The 18665-nt window shown below is 55.6% G+C and overlaps 1 protein-coding gene across 9 annotated transcripts in view; it reads right to left on the bottom strand.

The window, feature by feature from the left end:
• The window catches only part of DOCK3 (dedicator of cytokinesis 3), a 578190-nt gene that overhangs the window by 4765 nt on the left and 554760 nt on the right, over positions 1 to 18665 (bottom strand). For 4 of the 9 annotated variants that reach the window (XM_059161016.1, XM_059161023.1, XM_059161019.1 and 1 more), the window contains 11 exons: positions 15950 to 16091; positions 14772 to 14938; positions 14533 to 14619; positions 13894 to 14073; positions 13219 to 13302; positions 12980 to 13096; positions 10673 to 10794; positions 9311 to 9449; positions 8657 to 8804; positions 4858 to 4976; positions 3615 to 3702 (listed from right to left, as the gene is read on the bottom strand). In XM_059161016.1, coding sequence (XP_059016999.1) covers positions 3615 to 3702; positions 4858 to 4976; positions 8657 to 8804; positions 9311 to 9449; positions 10673 to 10794; positions 12980 to 13096; positions 13219 to 13302; positions 13894 to 14073; positions 14533 to 14619; positions 14772 to 14938; positions 15950 to 16091 — 1393 coding nt within the window. The remainder of the gene's footprint in view (positions 1 to 3614; positions 3703 to 4857; positions 4977 to 8656; positions 8805 to 9310; positions 9450 to 10672; positions 10795 to 12979; positions 13097 to 13218; positions 13303 to 13893; positions 14074 to 14532; positions 14620 to 14771; positions 14939 to 15949; positions 16092 to 18665) is intronic. The other 5 variants (XM_059161018.1, XM_059161021.1, XM_059161022.1 and 2 more) reach the window with 5 other exon arrangements.

The following is an 18665-nucleotide window of genomic DNA, read 5'->3' as shown; positions in this document are numbered from 1 at the left end:
AAAGCTGGCCAAGTGAGATGCTGTGGCCCAGAGGAGAGGGACAGAAGCTGCTTACGAGGATGGCACCAGAGGGAGTGGGCATCTGAAGAATACTTAGGGGGAGGCAAGCTGAGAGGCTAGCAAGGAATGAATGTCTGCAGCCTGTGGGACTTGCCAGGAAGAGGATAGAGAACAGAAGAAATGAGCAGAGCGGAGTGGAACGGGCTGAGGAAGGAGACAGAATGTAGAAGAGGGAAGCCACAGAACTCCTCCCCAGAGCCATGTCAGGGCTCTCTGACTGCCCTGGCCCAGTGGGAAAACCAGGGAGCACCGAGGGCAGGAGGCAGACACCGCTTCCTCCTAGAGCTAGTGCCCGGCCGGGGGGGGGGGTGGTGGTTGGGCAGGGGTGGGGTCCCAGAGGGCCTGCGGTAGCAAGCAAGCTCTGCCCACTGACTGAGTTTGGAAAGCACAAGGGGTTTTCAGGCAGGGACCGGTGTTCCGTGTGCCTGCTGGAGGAAAGAGCATACAGCCCAAGAGTTGCAGCTCAGGTCTGGCTGGACCGGTGGCTTCCCTAAGAAGGGGAAGGACTGTGGAACCAGTCGTGCTTTGAGGCCTTAGGGAAAGGTCCCGTTCCTGGCACCGACATGCCACAGACGCAAGGCAGAGTGGCCTTGGACAAAGGGAAACCAAGAGTGTCCACCTGTGCTAAGGAAGGCGTTCAGTGCCAGAATACTTGCTCCCCATCCCCCAGCCATGGCTGGGATGACTGACTTTGCAGGAAGGAGATGAAACGAGGAATGGCTAGACCTCAGGCTCCAAGGGGCTCTCTGCCAGAGCAGAGCAGCAGAGGACCTGTGAATCCTGTTAGCCAGCTCCTCCTGGAGACCCGATACCACCACCAAGAAATGTGCCCTTACTCCAGCCCAGAGCCGGGAAGCATAATCTCCCTTTTGGGCTGTCAGGGGCAGGGCAGCAGTTCAGAACCTGCGCACCTAGCTGCTGGCTTTGTACTCAGGCAGTTGTAGCTAAACTGGGCCTCAGGAGTCTGGGGTCTGGGCTCTCCTTGCTCCAGGTACTGAGCAGGGAAAGCTAGGCCCCGAGAGGCTCTGGAAGGGAAGAAGCTGGACTCCAGCCTTCAAGAAGGATGTGGTCAGGAGGGGCCTGAGATAAAGTGGTGATGTCCTTCCTCTTCCTCCCCACTGGTCTGGAACTGGAGTGGGGGCCTGCAGCAGAACCCAAGGCAGAACTCCACTGTCTGAACAGACTCAGTTCTCAGGACTGCACAGTCCCGTGGGATGGTGGACGGCTGGTGGCAGGAGGCGCGAGGCAGTGACGGGGTAGACGGGCACTCAGCTGTTGCCTAAAAGAAAGAATTCTGAATCTGATGAACAGCACCAGGTGGATTCTGCCAGAAGTCCTCTTCAGGGAGCCCGAGGCTCCTGAAGAACAGGACAGGCCCATTCTCCCACAGGCTCTCTGCAAGATAGGGCAGGAGCTCCTAGGTCCTCAGCACTGAAAAGAGTCACCGGATCTTAGAAATTAAGAAGCTTGGAGGTGGGTCTGGGCAGCTTCCCCAAAAGGGTGCTGACAGCCCAAGCTCTCCGTGCACATCAAGGCCCTAGAAGAACTGCAGGCCTGCAGAAGTTCACCCAAGAGCCCAAAGTAACCTGCGGGCAGGGAGGCTCTGGGGGAAGAAAGCCGGCGAGGCTGCAGGGCTTTACAAAGCGCGCCTGCCTGGGCCCATCCACGCGACCGAGAAGCCATCCAGTTCACCCTGCAGCCTGATGTCCGGGAGCTGCAAGGCGCATGGATCTTTGCTGCGTGGCCCAGGTGCACTGGGGCTAGTGAAAAATCGAAGCTGGAGTGAGTCAGCCTAGGAGGAGGGGGCAACCCCTGCTGTGGCCTGGCCATTCCTCTCTCTCTCTGACCTGTTAACAGAGGTCCAGGGCTGGCCTGAGGTCCCTGCTGCACAGCCGACAGCCCTGAGGGCAAGCTTGTCTGGGCTGAAAGTTGCTGGCAAAGAGAGATGACCACAAGTGAGAGAGGTGGAGTCCTTGTGGGACTCAGGATCCTGATGACAAGAGAATGGTGACAAGTGTGTGCCGCTCCTGCTCTGGAGGATCCTGGCAGCGGCTACGGGAGTCATCGCTCTGGCCCGTGTGCTCCTACTAGGTGGATGTCTCAGTTGCTGCCTCGAAGTGCTGGCGCTGTGGTGTGGGCATGCCCGAGGTGGGCTCAGCCCCTTTCCTTCCCACACCTGGGGGCGGGCGTGCCCAGCTTCCTGCCGCAGCCTGGTCTGACGCCTGATGCTCTTCTGTATCCAGCTGGTGTAGGGCCCAGCTCTGACCCCCGGCACCCATTTGAGTTCTGAGCCCGTCTGTGCTCTCAGCTAGCTCAGATGGCTCCAAATCTCAGGGGAAGAAAAGGCACAGTGGATTTTGGCCCCAGAGGCCTTTGTAACAGGGGCAGGGTCCAAGGGGCTGCATGTTTCAGGGACACGCTGCCTTGAGGCTGGGGAGTCATCTTCAGCTGGAAATCTCCATGGCCTCTGTGGTTGAGCACCTGGTGCTGATGCCCACCAGCCACTGAGGCTGTGGACCCCATGTCTGGTCTCCTTAATGAAGACACAGAGGCTTGTCCTCTGTGGTGAGTGACAGAGGAACAATGACAGTGGGGACAGCAGACAGCAGTTGGTGAGGAGGTGCAATGACAACATGATGATGGCTTTGGAGGGACCAGTTCTGATGGGACAGCAGGTTGTACTCTCAGGGACTGAGTGTGCCCTGAAGCCCAACAGAGGGAGGTGAGGGAGGGGACGCTATAGGGAGGAGGGCCAGGATGGGGCCAGGGCTGGGGGGCAGGCAGAGTAGCACAGTCCTCGGATAGGTATTGCTCTGTGTTCAACTGCACTCTGATCCCCATCTGTGGGCCTTTGGGCCAGGGCCTTGTGGGTCCCAGCCTGCTGCTTGTAGTGGCTTGCTGTGGCAGAACACTGGGTCGAATCCATGAGCCAACCAGCCTCTGTTCTAACTCCCTAGTCTCATGCCCACGCTGATGGGCTCACAATGGAGAAGATGGACTCACAGCAGCCGCCAGCCCAAGTGGCTGCAGGAGGACTGGACTCAGAGGACCTGGGGCTCCTCTTGAGAGAACTGTCTCTGGGGAAGTTCACTTTGCCACAGCTGGTTCTTCCCATTTTTCTAGGGGCTTGTTCGGTCGTATGCCTATTCTGAGCAACAAGGAGAGGTTGTGAAGGCCCAAGTTGAGAGTGACCAAAGAGGCCGTAGGGCCTGCTGAATTCTGGGGCTGGTTGGGAGGAGCCCAGGGGAGTGACTGCCCACAGTCTGAACAGACAAAGTGTCCATAACGGTGGGCTCAGGGCAGGCAGCAGCTGGGGCCTCTCAAAGGGTGGACCCTGGGGAGGGAGAGCCACAGACTAACAGGATCCAAACGTAGCATCATGCCAGGCGTCGGTTTAACAGTGAGCACAGGAGTTGGTAAGACTTTGGACAGACAGACAGGCCTGGGTGTTGAAGTATGGTGCAGCCTCGGCCAGGTGGTACTTGGGGACAAGAGTCAGACGCTCAGGATGGGAACAGACATGGGGGGAGGCCACCTGGGAAGGGGAACAATACCTTTTTCAGCCACAGACAGATTGGGATCACTGCAGGGTTTGCAGGATCCGACCACTTGCTGGAACAGGGCCCGCTGGAAATTTGGCAGCTGAGGGAAGGAGAGAAATATCAAAGAGGGTGAAAACAACCAGTTATACCTTGGGGGGGGCAGCGCTGTGGGCCCAGGAGCCAGGACATTTGAAGAGAAGACAGGGAAATCAAAGCAGTGGTACCGCTCATGCTGGAGATGTGTTGGGAAGCTCCGGCTGGCCCCAGGAAGACTGGCCCTCACTACCAGGCTCTGAGGGCTGCCATGTCAGCATTGGAGGCCATTCCCTACCATGTCTGGCTGGGCTCCAGACTGTCTCGGGTGTGGCCAAGAGAAAGGACACAGACACTTGAGGTTATCTAACTGCATCCTTTTGTCCTGCCCCGGAGGCCCACAGGCAGAAAGGATGAGGGACACTTTACCCCTAAGCACTGGCAGACCTAGCCTCCCAGAGGTGCCATCACAGGCCCAAGCCTGCACTGAGGGTAAGGGCAGCATTCAAGCCTGGGAAGTCATAGACAGGGCCCACTGATCTGATAGCCAGCTGCAGAGCAGGCCTGCTCCCTCCACTGGCACGGCCCCGGAGGTACCACCGAGAAACTGCTGGCATTCTGGACTAGGTGACAGCTGCTTGAAGGTGACTCTCATGGACTCTGATAGAAGGGCAGGTGGACCAGGCAGGGCAAGGAGCTAATCCCTATGGCTTTTGGTTCAAGGCCCCCAGGGAGGGTGTCTGGAGAGCTGTGCAGACGGTGGGGAGCAGTCCCAGCAGGCAGCGAGGGGCTTCGGCTAGATGGAGGGATGGATGCAAGAGGCAGAGTTTGCCTGAGTGAGGGTGTCCTTCACACACACAGGGAGGAAAGTCATGCTCCAGACCTGTGTCCACCATGACCTTCCCAGGACAGGAAAGAACCAGTTCCCTCTGCTAGACTTTTTTGGGCTGAGGAGTCCAGGAGGCAGGCAAGAAGGACAGATAGCTACCGGAGCAATGGTGGCTCCAACCTGCCACCATTCTCCCCACAGCTGCACTCCATCTGGGCTGCTGGTCCTCAGAGTCACCACGGTCCCTGGCCAGGGGCCCAGCAGCCTTCTGAGGGTCTCAAGGCAGAATGAAGGAGGCTGGGATGACAGCACAGAAAGCCTAGCAGATGCAATGAGAGAAGCCCAGGCCGACACACTTGCAGCAGAGGGCAGTCAGGAGTCTGGGTCTACTACCTGTCCGTTCTCCAGGATGGCTGCCGGATACATGGCGCTGCTCGGGCGGTCCCGGTGCGTGGGCAGCAGCAACATCATTTCCCGGGCGTGGCGGTACTTATCTGGCAGAGAGGGAGAGCCTGTAACCAAGTGAGAACAATCACGCACAGATGACAAGCCACAGATGGAGGGCCCAGTGGGCAAGCATCCTGGGGGCCAGGGAACGCAGGTTGGCATCCCCTCGCAGCTGGCGGAAGGATGAGCTCAGCAAGCACAGGAGGAATGAAGCAGAGTCTGCTGGTGAGATGGTGGTGGGGGGTTGCCCCTGCTGCCCTTGCCGTGGCAGGCACACTGCAGATGGCGGGGGCAACGCAGGCCCACTGACGGAGCCCCCTCACCACGCTCAGAGGCAGATGAGGAGAACTGAGGACAGGAGCTAGGACCCAGAGGGCCCCCAGCACCTGGGAGATGGGTGTGGCCCGGGTGTGGGCTCTCTCAGGGGGCCCAGGCATGGGCACAGGCAGGCTGGCAATGGAGCCATCACACAGAGACAGAGACACTAGGGTAACACAATGGCACAGCTCTTATGATGCCTGGTGTCTCCATACACTTACCGCCTCTGGACCCCACTGGCCCTACTCTCACCTGGCTCCCTAGCACTTTTGCCCAGAGGCTTCTCCTTCCCAGATTCTGGTCCTCTAGAGCCTGGCCCTGGCTTCCTGGCTATCCTACTGCAGCTCCAGAGCCAGAATGGCAGGGGCTCCAGGGCCCTGTGTTCAGGGGGCTCTCCAGGGATTCTCACTCTGACACTCCCCCTTCAGTGAACTCGGGGGTCATGGAGCTAGTCTAGGACTTGTGGGCCTTGAACCCAGGCTCCTGAGTTGACGTGGTTCATGCTCTTCTCTTGTGAGGCTTCTGTGGTGATCTCTGGCCCAAGGGGCTGTTATAGAGGCCAGATGGCATGAGACACGGTATGACTGGGTCCCCATCCATGCAGCCCATAGCTGCAGGCCCAGGAACCTGTCAACCATGGGCCATGAGAGGGTCTTCACAGAAACAGACAGAATAACTTGCTAGCTTTCCTTGGGAATGGATAACTTGGAAGGCCCTCCACATGTGCCCCACACATCGTGCCAGATGCCAGCAAGTCCATGAGGAACTAGCCTCCTGGCAGACTATGGCTGGCTCCAGTGGTAGAAGGCCTCTGTGGTTTGCTCTCAGTGACACCCGTGGGCTCCTGGGCTCCATCTGGGAGGAGAATCTGCAGCTCCAGAGGCTCTGTCCCTGAAGCCCAGGGTCCCCGGGGCCTTCTTTAGAGCATGTGGTTCTCCCACCTTCAGGGACAACTGACAAAGGTCTCTGCACTCAGCCTGCCCCCGGGCTCCTTGAGCTACCCCTCTTGTGCCCATTTTAGACCCAGAAGATAAGGCTTAAATACTTTGCAGAAGTCAATATAACAAAAATTTGTAGGGGTTGTTTAGAGACAAATGGAAAAGAGCTCCTAATTCCACCAATTTCTATAGTGCCTTTCTAGCAAGGAACTGGATGCTCCCTGAGTCCCGGCAGCCACAGCTCTGGACAGGGTTCCCCTCCACTTGTGTGCCCAGAGGAGACCTGCACCCTGACACCACGCAGTTAGAGTGGTCTCTAACACCTGTCACACACCAGGCAGGCAGCTGGGACACGGCAGGCAGACTGCCGGCCTCGTACAGCTTGCAGCCTGGCTCACAAGGCCAAACTCAGCTCTGCACACTCGAGGTCCTGCTTTGGGCCCAGGTAGTAGGATGGGCAGACAGCAGCCTGAAGGCCCAAGGTGCTCCGCTGAGGATCTGAACCCACAGGATGGAGGCTCCTCTGGTGCTATAACAAAGGGGTGCTCGGTGTTACTGCTGAGATTTTCAACTCTGCCATCCACTGCTCTTTCAACTGCCCTCAGCCCTGGGCAGCCAATCCCACAGGAGCAGAGACTGACGGCTACTTTTCATGAAAATATTTAAACACCACAAGGGCTTCTCTGTCACAGGACTTTTGTACTACTTGTGTGGTAGCCTGGCTAAACCAAAGGGAGGCTAAGTCCCAGCACCACAGAGTTACTCAAGGAGGACCAATTGGAATGCCCGTTCCCTAGGCCCAATCAGTCTTTTTACCACTAGAGGGAGCTGCGTACTCAAAAGAGTTGAGAAAGAGGGCAAGTGTTTAGAAAAAGGCCTTGTAGGCCTTTCTTCTGAAGGTTTCCAAATCAACAGGGATTATAGCAGACAGTGTCACGGGGCCTGGTGGGGAAGGCCACTGGTGTCATGACCACTCCTGGGTTGGGGGGAAAGTGCTTCCAGAACCCCTTCTCCATGAAAGCCTTCCCTTCACCCATAACCCCAGAAACAGCGTGGACTGCTCTCTTCCTTCTGTGTCCCTAGGGCATCGTCTACTGCATCTTCCATATTTATCTGAAAATATTAGTCTTTGTCTGTGATGCTGGGTCCAGACCTCTCCATCTTCTCTCACAGGCCTGCTGCTGGTAGGCTCCCTAGGGGGCCCATGGTTTTCTCCAAATACGCCCGCACACAACTTGCGTGGATGGTGTAGCCCGCCAGGGAATGAATCCATGCTCTTTCTTCATTGCCTCTGCCCTCGTCTGCATTTTGGGCCCAGTTCCAGTTAGCCCTTTTGTTTACTTTTGTACTTAATATCTACTCCAGAAAGGGAAGGGGCTTCTGTCAACCTTTCTCTCTGTGATACCCTGAAGTTTGGTTCCTGCGATAGCTGGCCTCCAGAGATGGCAACCTGCAATGCCTTCCCTCCAAAAACACACACGCCTCTCCTCACACCGTGAGGCGAAGTCTCATTCCGCACCCCGGTATCTAGGTTAGCCTTAGGGACTTGACCAGACAATGGAATGGGACAAAAGGGACATTATGGGATTTCCAAGTCTGGGTGATAAGAAGCCCAGGTTGCAGGGAAAGGCCCTACACAGGGACTCAGGTCAATAGCCCCCGTTGAGCTCCCGGGTGATAGTTGCTACCAGTTGTACGAGTGAGCCAGCCTAGTTGAACCTCCAGCCCCAGACTGTGACTATTGGCTCAGACTATGGGCTCACGACAGCAATGGCCAGCCCCAGGCCAGGCTGGCGAGCTCAGACCGCTCCCTCGGTCACCGTCCCGCACAGCCATCCCAGGAAGCACCAGGTCCGAGTTCCCACAGCCACTGCCCTTCCACCACAGCCCTTCTGTCTAAAAGGACAGAGGACCAGATTTCACTGTGAGAACTAGGATCAGATTGTGAAAAAGATGCAGGCTCTCAGAGAACGAGACTTTAGCAGACTGATAAGAAATCAGGCAATAACTGGCAAAGTACATAGCTTTTCACAGAGCCATTTCTCCTGATTAAGCCTTTCTCAACCGAACAAGGTCTTTTTGGTTATTGTTACTTTTTAGAATAACATTTTCCAGGGTTAAGTTCAGCCTTCAAATTTGCAGTCATGCTCAATTCCTTAAGACAAGAATCAGTGGTACCTTAACTTTTTTATTCTTGTAGATATTTCAACGGAAAAGAACTGAGCTTTCTCGTGGACTGTGCGTCCTCTTACTGAGGTGGAGATGCGACAGCCGGCCCCCTCTGTGGCATCCACTGCTCAGAGCAGGGTCTGAAGCCAGCCAGAGAGAGAGCCAGGGCTAAGAACCCTCGAGTCCTTAGTGCTGAAAGGGGGACATTCTCTAAGTCACAGGGCCACTTTCAAAGACAGAGCCACAGATGACATGCGGACTAGTGGGGCTCACGAGGCCTTGTCCTCTCCCTTCTACAAGCAGCGCCCTGCCCTCCTTACCTCGGGCACTGGAAGGGGCAGAGGTAATCATCTGGGATGGTGCTGAGTGAGTGGAACTCAGGCTGGAGGAAGAAGGGCTTGCCTGGGACGAGGACAGAACAGAGACGTTGGTGACTGAGCCCTGGTACCTGGGGTTGGGATACGCGAGCTGCAAAGGGAGAAAAATCAGCAGGATAGAGGTCTGAATGGCCGGGATTGTGGGACTGGCCCAGAGTTGGCTTCTTCATGCCATGAGGTACCCAGACCCAGTGTTGGATGTGGAAGCCTGGGTCCTGATGGAGGCCAGGCTGGTGGCTGGCACTAAGGGTCACCCATGCCACCCGTGGACCACGATTGTTGGATCGACTCTAGTGATGATGCCTGTAGAGGATGCAGGACTTAGCCATCAGGAATGCCAGGAAGGAGGGCAATTTGGAGGAGGGTCCGTCCCCCAGAATCTCGAAGAGCAACCAGGAATGAAGCTAGATTTCCTTCTTGGGAAATAAAACCTGGGAACTGTGATGCAGGATGGTGTGAGGGGAAGGCAGTTTTACTGGCTCGGGCTGTTCTGAGTTCAGAAACCGGAGAACTGATGCCAGCCCTCACACCAGACCAGCCAGCAGAGAGGCGAGTCCTCATGGTGCCTTGGCCCTTCTCCTCGGGCAGCTCTGGTACCTGCATATGGTGGTAGAGGTCCTCGGGAGCCTCGCCCACGGAGCTGTCCCCCAGCATCACCACATTTCCCGCTTCGCTAGATGCGTGTGAGGAGAGAGAGGATGATGAATGGCGGCCTGTGCCCATCAAGTTCATGGGGCTGTGAACGAGAGTGGGAAGTAGGGACCAGTCAGGCTGGGAGCTGAGAAAGCTTGCTAGGTCGAAGAGGATGGTGTAAAAGGCTGTATGCCAAGCCTCAGCCAACACTGGCTTGGAGGGCTTCGTAGCTAATGCTTATATCCATCAGAGGCCTGGGACAGCTGGGAACCCTCACCTGCTGCTCTGGCTTCCCCTGGTTTGTGAAGGCCAGAGGTAAAGTGGCAAAATCTCTACTGCGAGTTCGGTGCTTTATGGCCACTCAGTCTGATGACGTCAGCAGTTTCTCAGTTAGGATGACTGAGAATGATATGCTAAATCTGGTCAAAGACTCCAGGTCCCCTTGCCATGCGAGGTTGGTCTGAACCAGCAGCCACCCCCTGCTGGGATCGGCTCCTAGGCCAGGGGTGTCTTCCCATTAGGGGCAAGCTACCAAATAGCTGACTGGCGACCTCTGTTGGCTTCCCTCCACATCTGGGGTCACAGGTTCGCCAACACTCTCTCAGTCGTAGACAGCCCTCATTCACTCCTTCCTTCTTTGTGGAGGTGCGGTCTGTGCTGACGGTCTGTACTGCTTCCATCGGAAGACAAACCCGGAGAGGCTCCTCTCCCTCCCTCCTCCTCTGACTGGGCCTTCCTGCCCCGGAGGCTTGGCGCATCTCCCGCTGAGCTCGGCTACACCAGCCCTGACCTGGTACGCTTCCACCTCACCATGTGGTTCTCTTCCTTAAGCCAACTGGGGACCCTCATTCCCCTTGGGATGGGGACAGAAGGCCTGAAGGAAGGAGGCCCCTTCAGAGCTGGCACTGGCCCCCTTCCGTGTCCCGAAACCCTGCACTCCAGCCATGAGGCTCTGCTGGTGGGGCTGACCAGGCCGGCCTGGCCGCCTCCTGGGGTGCCTGCACATGGCGGTCCCTTTGCCGGATCCTGTTCCATCGCCCTCCTCACCCCAGCTTGTTTCTGCCTCACAGACGTCTACTTATCATTTAAGACTTACCCCAAATGCTCCCTCCTCTGTGTTCTCACAGTACCATGCACACTCCTCTGTCACCCAGGATGATGGGCTGTGAGCGTGGATCCTGAGGCGGGAGTGTGTGCTGGCCGTGTGCATGTGTGAGAGGGCGCGGGAGCGAGTACACACTCCTACTATCTCAGACTTCCTTGCTCTGACCTTTGCAATCCGGACTGACCTCTGTGGAGGGGACCCTCCCCACCCTAAGGCCGTACCTGTGGCGGTGGGTCATCTTGATGCTCTCAGGGCTCATGGGACTATGAGATGCTAGGACGTTTCCCCGTGGGGTGCTGGTGCCTGAACATGCGGGACTGAGCTTGTCCAAACCTGGAAACTCCTGTTGAGACATGAAGGCCCCTTCATCAGAGGAAAGAAAGCATCATTAAGGGCTGAGAGGGAAGAGTGGGCTGGTGGTAAAAATATCAGAGAGAAAGAACCTGATACTGCTGGCTGAGCCTGCACTGCTGACCTTGCGGGCAACAGCCCCTTCATGACTAAACATCCCCCCAACCGCACCGGAGTCTAGGCCAGAGGCTGAGAGGCCCGTGGATGACCCCACAAAGAGAGCACATCGGAAGAGCCCGATGCTCTGAGTTCACGGGAGTGTGTTACCGCATTCTCAGGGCAGAAGAGGAATAAGAGCGGGGGGAGCCGGAGAGGAAGAGCTGACCATCAGCTGTCAGTCAGTGGGCCCCTCTTCTGTAAGCTGGGCTTCTTGGATTGCTAAACGGTCCAGCTCTTAGTGATCTGGGTTAAGTTCCCTGTGACATGGTCTGTGTGGAGAGATCGGACCCCAGATCCTGACATTAGTCATTGAAAAACACTACAGTTCTATTTTAACATGATGACATTCCTATTAAGTAGATGGATATCTTGGCAGAAATTTTTGAACCCAAACCCTCCTGGGTGATAGTACATTGGTCTGGGTCCTTGTCTGTGGACTCTGGAGAAACAAAGCATAACTGTCCAGGGTTCTTCAATCCTTCACCATCTGTGGGCCCTAAGTCCTACTGGGGATGCTTCTGAGCTTGGCCTGAAGAAACAGCCGGTTTTCTACCTGCTTCTTCCAAAACACGTGGAGATGAAAAAGAAGGGTAAACTGCAGAGGACACCTCCATGTGTGCTCTGGAGACATTGATGTATGCGGGTATTTTCTGCTTCTTGCTGCAGTGGCCCAACAGCCTTGCGTGGCGGAGGATATCCCTCGCCCCATTGGCCAGGCTCTAGCCTACCTGGGTCACCTGCTGCGACAGGGAAGTTTGCACACAGCAGAGACCAGCCGAGAATGAGAGATAATGGAATACCCACCAGACTTTCACTTTCTCTGCAATGTTTCACCCTGAAATACTGTGGGAGAATCATTAAAGAAAGGGGAGATCTCAGGCTCTGTGGACTTCCCTCTGGAAAATATGCCCACCTGTCAAACTATGGACGAGTTTCTTTCTTTCTTTCTTTCTTTTTTTTTACATTTCGTGCTATCTATACCTGTGCAGGAATGCTGAGACCTGCACTGGGGGCCTGACATGACCAGAAGCTCCAGCATCAAGAACAAGGCAAGTGAACCCCAACAGGCCAGATCTGCTGAATCTTAGTGGTCCAGCCTCCCTCAACCCTGAAGAGGAGCCTCTTGTCCTTGTCGGCCTTGTCCCACACCAAACAGCCCTGCTTCCCTTGCCGTAGGAACTGGGTTCACGCCCCTTGAGATCTGGCAGCCAACCTGTTTAGCAGATAAGTTTCTCCAGAAAACACTTGGAGTCAGCCTCATGGTTGAAAATGGGGTGAGGGCATGTAAACGGGGGCTCAAGACCACTGAACCCTAGTCCTGGAACACAGGCTCTCCTTTTGCTTGCATGCATCAGTCCTTGGGCTGAACCCTGCCGTGGAGGCTAAGAGGCAGGTTAGAGTCCGAGGGAACTTCTGGAGCCTGGGGCAGGCTCAGAGCCTTGCTGACCCCTCTAAGAGCAGCCAGTACAGAAATACTACTCCCTCCAGGCTTTTGTCAGATGTGAGTCTGGGTCACCAGCTGGGTCTGAGGAAGAGGGAGGGAGGGATGGAAAGGAGGTAGAGGGGATGGGTCAAGAGAAGGAAGAGGGATGGGGGAGGAGAGGCATAAAATGGGAAGGAAAAGAGGAGAAAGAGGGAGATGGGGAGAAGGGGCTGGCTCAGACTATTTCTTACCTCTGTAGCTTCTCGGGATGGAAAATATCTCCAAAGAGATGTCTACATGTGGGCCATATATTTTAGCTCTTTTCCTCCTCATATGAAAACCTTTCTTCACCAGCGCAGTACCTTGGAAAACATCCTTTGCCCTTGGATCTGACTCCTCCTCAGGGAGGGGAGTGAATGAGGGGATCCTGGGCAACCTTGGCCTGGATACAGCACTCACCTCCGCCTCCTAGCTCTCTGTGGCGGGAGCAGCTTTTCATCCACACCCCCCACCCCCAAAGGCCTGCTGCACTGGCTTGCTCCCTGGGCAAGAAAGGCTGGTTCTGTGCAGCACGGGCCCCTGCAGGGTCGCTTACGTGGTAGAGGCTAGCCCGCATCATCTGGAACTGGTCAATCAGCTTCTTATGCAGAGGACGCATCTCTGGGTGCACAAACTTCTCATGAACGGCCAGCCCAACTCCAAGGACATGGACCTATCAGGGAGACAGACAAGGCCACTCTGCAAGCCAGGGGGTAGCTCTAGAGAACTGCCATGGTCCTGTGGTGCCTAGCTTTTCCCTCCTGGCCACTGGCCCCAAAGCCCCGTGTGACATACCTGCTCCTGCATGAGCTCCTTGAGCTGGGTGATCTTCTCTGCGTCTCCCGGGTGCTTGGTGATATAATCTTTATCAAAGAAGGCCTGTGAAAGGAAAGGCTAAGTCAGGAGACTCCTTCCAGGACTGCCTCTGAGGTGGAGACTACCACCTGAAAGGCAGGTTCTGCCTCCTCCATCTCTAGCCTGGCCTGCTCGAACCTTCTGCAGTCACAGGGGTGGTTTTGGTGCCTCAGAAGAACCGAAGGTAGCCAAATAATCTAAGCCTGGATGCTGGTCCCAGCCCCTCAGGGAGCCTGGATGGCCTGGGGAGAGCAGACCAGGCTGGTGGCCAGGGTGCGGCGCCAGGCTCTTAGCCACCCATAACTCCTTTTGAAGGGCTGGGCTCCAGGGCTCCTCCTGGAGGCCACTTAACACCTTCCATAATCAGACGGATTACCCATCTGTCCGAGCTCAAAGGATAAAAAAGAGAAGGTCCAGTGGGAGAGGCAAGCCACAGAAAGGGGAGTAGGAGGGAGCTTGAAGCCTCACCCCAGGACCATTCTGAGTCAGCTGAGGCACAGCCCGGAGAGGGCAGTTGGGAAGGCTGCCCTGGGAGGCTGGAGTCTCAAGAAGACAGCCCCAAGAAGCACCTTCCCTGCTGGGCCGCCTGCTGCGGGTGTGGTCTGGGCTGCTCACCTCTTGGTAGCGCGCGATGCCCCCGTTGACAGCCGCGTCGATGACGCCGTTCAGGCACATGCTGAGCAAGTTGATGTTGCCGTGCACCTGTTTGTGCTGATACTGGCTGATCAGCGCCCGCAGCTCCTGGTTCTTATTCTCAACCACCTGGATGGCATTCTCCAGAGGGCTCACCTCCACCTGTGGGTACACAGCACACGCTGTCATCCCAGGCACAGTGACAACCCCTCCCCCAGCACAGTCCTGAGAGTGCGGGCCCAAGACCAGTGATGCTGATTCCCACTATTGTTCCCGTGGACCTCAGACTTCCTGACTTCTTTCACATTTTCTCTTCTGATCTGTAGGCACTCAGAAGCTCAGTAAATAGTGAAGAGTACCAGTTCTGAAGTCAGAGAGCTCTGGCTTCCTGAGCTTCAGATAACAGCTTCCACATTTGTAAACAGGGAGATTAAAAATCTCTGCCGCCTAGGGGTGCGGTGAGGTTTCAAAGAGAGAGGGTGTACAAAGCCCCTGGCACAGGACTGGCCCGCGGCAGCCACCCCCAGGCAGGCAGCTGAGTCTGGCTTTCTGTCTTCAATCCTTAGCGAAAGATCCCCAAAGCTGGGGCTGGGGATCAGCCCCCTCTGAAACATGTCTCACCAATTCCCTCCTCTCCACTTCGAACCACCGAGAGATGCCAGGCAAGCTGTGGGTGAGGGTCAGTGTGGTGCGCTCGATCCACAGGCTCTGCAAGGAGGGCACAGGCGGTTACAGGCTGGTGAGTGGTTTCTGCCACACCTGCCTGCCTCAAGGATGACATAGTGGTGAGACCCCGAGAAAGTGGGGCCTCCCCCTGGCCTCACTAGAAGCACCGCCCTGGCTTTCCTAGAGTTGTTCACCTTGAATTCGTTCTCCTTGTCCTTGGGGCCTTTGTGAAAAGGCCTGTCATACCGGAACTTCCTCACATTGTTGACACGGTAGAAGCTCTTGACGCGATCCGGGACCCTATCCATCTGCAGGACATCCACGTAATCTGGAATGGGCGTCACCGCGTAGATCTGCAAGTCTGGGCAGGAAGTGAAGGGAAAACCCAGACTTGCCAGAAAGGTGGATCTGAGTACTGACTTCGGTTATCTCCTGAAGGAGAAAAGAGCACCCCAGCCCCTGTTCCCGACTGGCAGCAACGGCTGCATCCCAAGGGCCAGACAAGACCCAAGCACCGATAGACTGAATTTCCCTGTCTTCCCACTCCCAGCTCTGGCTGGAGAGAGCGCATCTCCTGAGCACTCAGCCAAGGTGAGATGTCGACAGCCAAGAAAGCAGGGAGAGGGGTCAGGAGAAGGCAGGTGCCCACCATGCAGGAGCAAGAAAGTTCTAAGGGCCAGGGTTTGTCCACGTCACTAAACTGTATTTCCTGCAGAACAATCTTTTGATAAAAGTACTTTTTGGGGTTTTTGTGGAGAAATAACATGGGGGTCCACCTGCCCTTCCCTCTCTGGAACAAGCCTGTACAGACATGGTGACAGTTATGAGGCCTCCCAGGAAGCTGTGTGAGGGGGTGAGAGGCAGGCCAGTGTTTGTGCCCGGAGACTCCCAAGTGCCCCTAAAACCACAGGTGTTCCCCATTTCCTCCCCATGCCCTCCACACCCACCCCCTGGGCTGTGCCTCCATCTTCCTGACAAACAGGAGTGCAGCAGGGCACAGCGTGGTGGTTATCCCTGGGGCGGAAATCCTACGGAACCCCAAATCACCCTGCTGAGTGACTGCTCCTGAATGCCTAGGCAGCTCCTTCGCGGGGCAAGGCAGGGACTAAGGTCATGGTAGCAGCCAGCCTAGGTGTAGAGGTCCCCCCGAAGCCCTGCTTCAAGCCCTCCATGGCTAAGAGCATGCCATGGCTGTCTCCGTGAGGTATGAAGGCCCTGCTGAGTGTGGTCTGATGTGGTGAGGACAACTCCATTCAGGACTGATGGGTAACCTAGCCTGTAAGGCCAACATTACAGCAGAGGGACAGCCGACTGGGTGGGCCTTACCTCCCGGACCCCAGCCCACCTCCCCCAACCAAGCATCAAAAGATACACTGGGCATCACACTGCAGGATGGCGTCGTCGGGGTGGTTTGGGTGCTGCATGGCAACGGCCTGCGGGAACTCGCTGAGCATCCTCTGCTGGAAGGCCTCCAGCCTCTCGTAGTCATGGCCACGGCACACGTATTCTTTGTTCTGCCGCGAACAAGAGAGCCTGCTCTCTGCCTTGCCTTTGGCCCCCACCTCCTCAGGGGTGTCAACAGCTACTCATGTCACAAGCATGTCCTAGGGGCCCTTGCGACAGGCATGGGGCGCACAGCACTCAGTCCCTGCCAAGGGGAAGTGGTGATCCAGAAGGGAGAGGGACAGGAAAAGGGAGACTTGGACTGTGTTGTGGCAGCCTGGAGGCAGGCCACGGGCTGTGGGAAGCTTGGAGGAGGGAGAGCACCTTACCCAGGAAGGGGTGCGAGGTGGGGGGCGGTGGGATTTAGAAAAAGCCATGCCTGAACAGAGGCCTGAAAGGCCCATCCGGGCCAGCTCTGAGAGAGGAGTAGGAAGGGCGCTCTGGAGGCTGTGGTGTCAACCAGGACAGCAACAGCCTGGATAAGACCAGGTGCTGAGGGAGGAATGTATGTGTGGAGCGCTAGTAGGAGGGTGTGGAAGGTGCCTGCAGTGGTGTGCCAAGGAGTGACGGCTAGTGGTGCCACCACAGAAGGTTTAACAGGGGGAGCGGTGACCAGATGGGTGCTTTTGAAGGACCACTTTTATTAGTTGGGAGAAAGAGTCCAAATGTGGCGCAGGATCCAGCAGGTGTTCAGTCATTACTTACTGATGGGCAGTACATCTTTGCCACCGCATAAGCTGGATGAAACGACATCATCTGAACCATACATTTCCTAAAACCTTGTGTTATATCATATATGCTTTGAGTTGGGGCTCAGGTTTTCTCCTAGCGGGCTGAGGGCATGACGAGGAGCCCTCCGCCCTGCTGCTCTGCCCACCTCACAGCTGGTCCTGAGGGAATGGGACACACGTCTAGACCTCTGGTGACATGTGTCTGCCTGCCTGATTGCCTCACTAGGGCCACTCTGACAAAGCAGCATCACCACCAGGGTGTGGCGCCAGGCTCTTAGCCAGCCGCAACTCCTCAGGAAGGAGTTGCACAGGCAGCCCTGCCCTCTCCCTGCCCCCCCCCCCCCCCCCCCCCGTGTGTCTTCAGAGGAAGAGAGACAGAGAAGTCCAGGGGGTCAGCTGGATACCCACCGGCACAGGGATGATCACAGACCAGGATTCGGAGAACCTTAGATTTTTTTGGGGAAAGAATTTTTGCCCTCCTTCCACTTCTCTTTTTACTATGGGAGAAGTCAGCTAAGGCTCGGTCACATGTCTGGATGGATCTGAATAACAAACAGTATCAGAAGGGAAGTCAAGGTCGGGAGGAGCAGGCTGGCCTCTCCAGTGGACAGGCCAAGTCTGAGGACCAGAGACACTTCTAAGTCCCTTGCTTGAGAAGCAGAACTGACAAAAAAGATAATTCTAAAGAACTGGTCTTTTCATATCAACTCACAAATGTACAGTCCTCACCAGTAGCTGTTTGTGGGTCAAATGAAGAGAAACAGAAATTCCTGCAAGAAGGGAGGGCTGGATGTTTTCCTGTCTCTGTGCAGATTAGTAGATAATCACATTTGTGAAGCGAGGGAGGCAGATGGTCCAGAGAAACCAAGCTGACAGAGCTAAAGTAATAGATGGCCTATGTGTTCAAGGAATGTGGGGGACTAGCCTAGCTTTCTGGGGGCGACCCAGCAGGAAGAAGGCACACAGCATTGACCTTGAGGCTGGCTGTCAGTTTCTAGTTTGCTTGTGTGAAAGCCCCAGCATCCTCACGTGAGACAGATCTGGCTGCCACTGCTTTGTTCTTGGTTCTTGCCATCTATAAGACAAACACCTACTTCCACTGGGACTCACTCCATTTGCCAAAGCTGAACTGAGCAGCTGAGGGAAGGGAAGGCAGCATGTGGCTCAGCAAGGCAGATCTGTATGCATGAAACACAGCCCCTAGGGATGGCGCCTTGTGTGGAGATGAGGACGCACTGATGACATTTCCTAACACCCACTGTTATTTTTCCTCCATTACTGGCACCACTGAAACCCCATTTGAACATTCAGACCGTTGTTTGCAAGCATTGTTTGGATGGGCCAGAGGCAGGTCCCACACTAAGTCCTACTCGCCAGAAACTGTGGAGTTTCCTGAGACGCTGAGAGGCCCTGTGACATGAGCATGTGGGGTGGAAGCCAGGGCAAACCGTGACGGAGACTTCCTGTTTGGCAGGGACGGAAATCAGACATACCAGGGCCTGATTCTCTAATATCCAAAATAATGATGTTTTAGAGTAAAATCTGATTTCTGATATAGAAATTATGGGGCAAAACAAAGAAAATACAATGACAATAAAGCAGCATTTGCAGACAAAATGAGAAAGAAGGAAGTCACAGGCCAGAACCATTAGTTTGTCCAAGGACTTTCTAGAGATGCTTCTGGTTTCTGATTCTTATGTGATTCCGTCTTTCCCTTCTGCTGACCTCCACGTCCATGGCTTTTGCATGATCTATGCTGGTGGGGACAACAAAGATGCACTTCTGAAATGCTTGAGGGGATGGTCCCTAGGTAGTGAGCAAGTCCCCCCCCTCCTGAGGAGACCCTTTTCTCTTTCACATTCTGTTTCTAGAAATGCTACTGTGGAATGGAACCGGAGCCTTCCTGAGGATCAC

Source organism: Mustela lutreola, chromosome 2 (genome assembly GCF_030435805.1).
Source record: "Mustela lutreola isolate mMusLut2 chromosome 2, mMusLut2.pri, whole genome shotgun sequence".
NCBI classification, from domain to species: Eukaryota; Metazoa; Chordata; class Mammalia; order Carnivora; family Mustelidae; genus Mustela; species Mustela lutreola.
The sequence above is the reverse complement of the archived record's forward strand: the minus strand, read 5'-3'. Positions and strand labels throughout refer to the sequence as shown.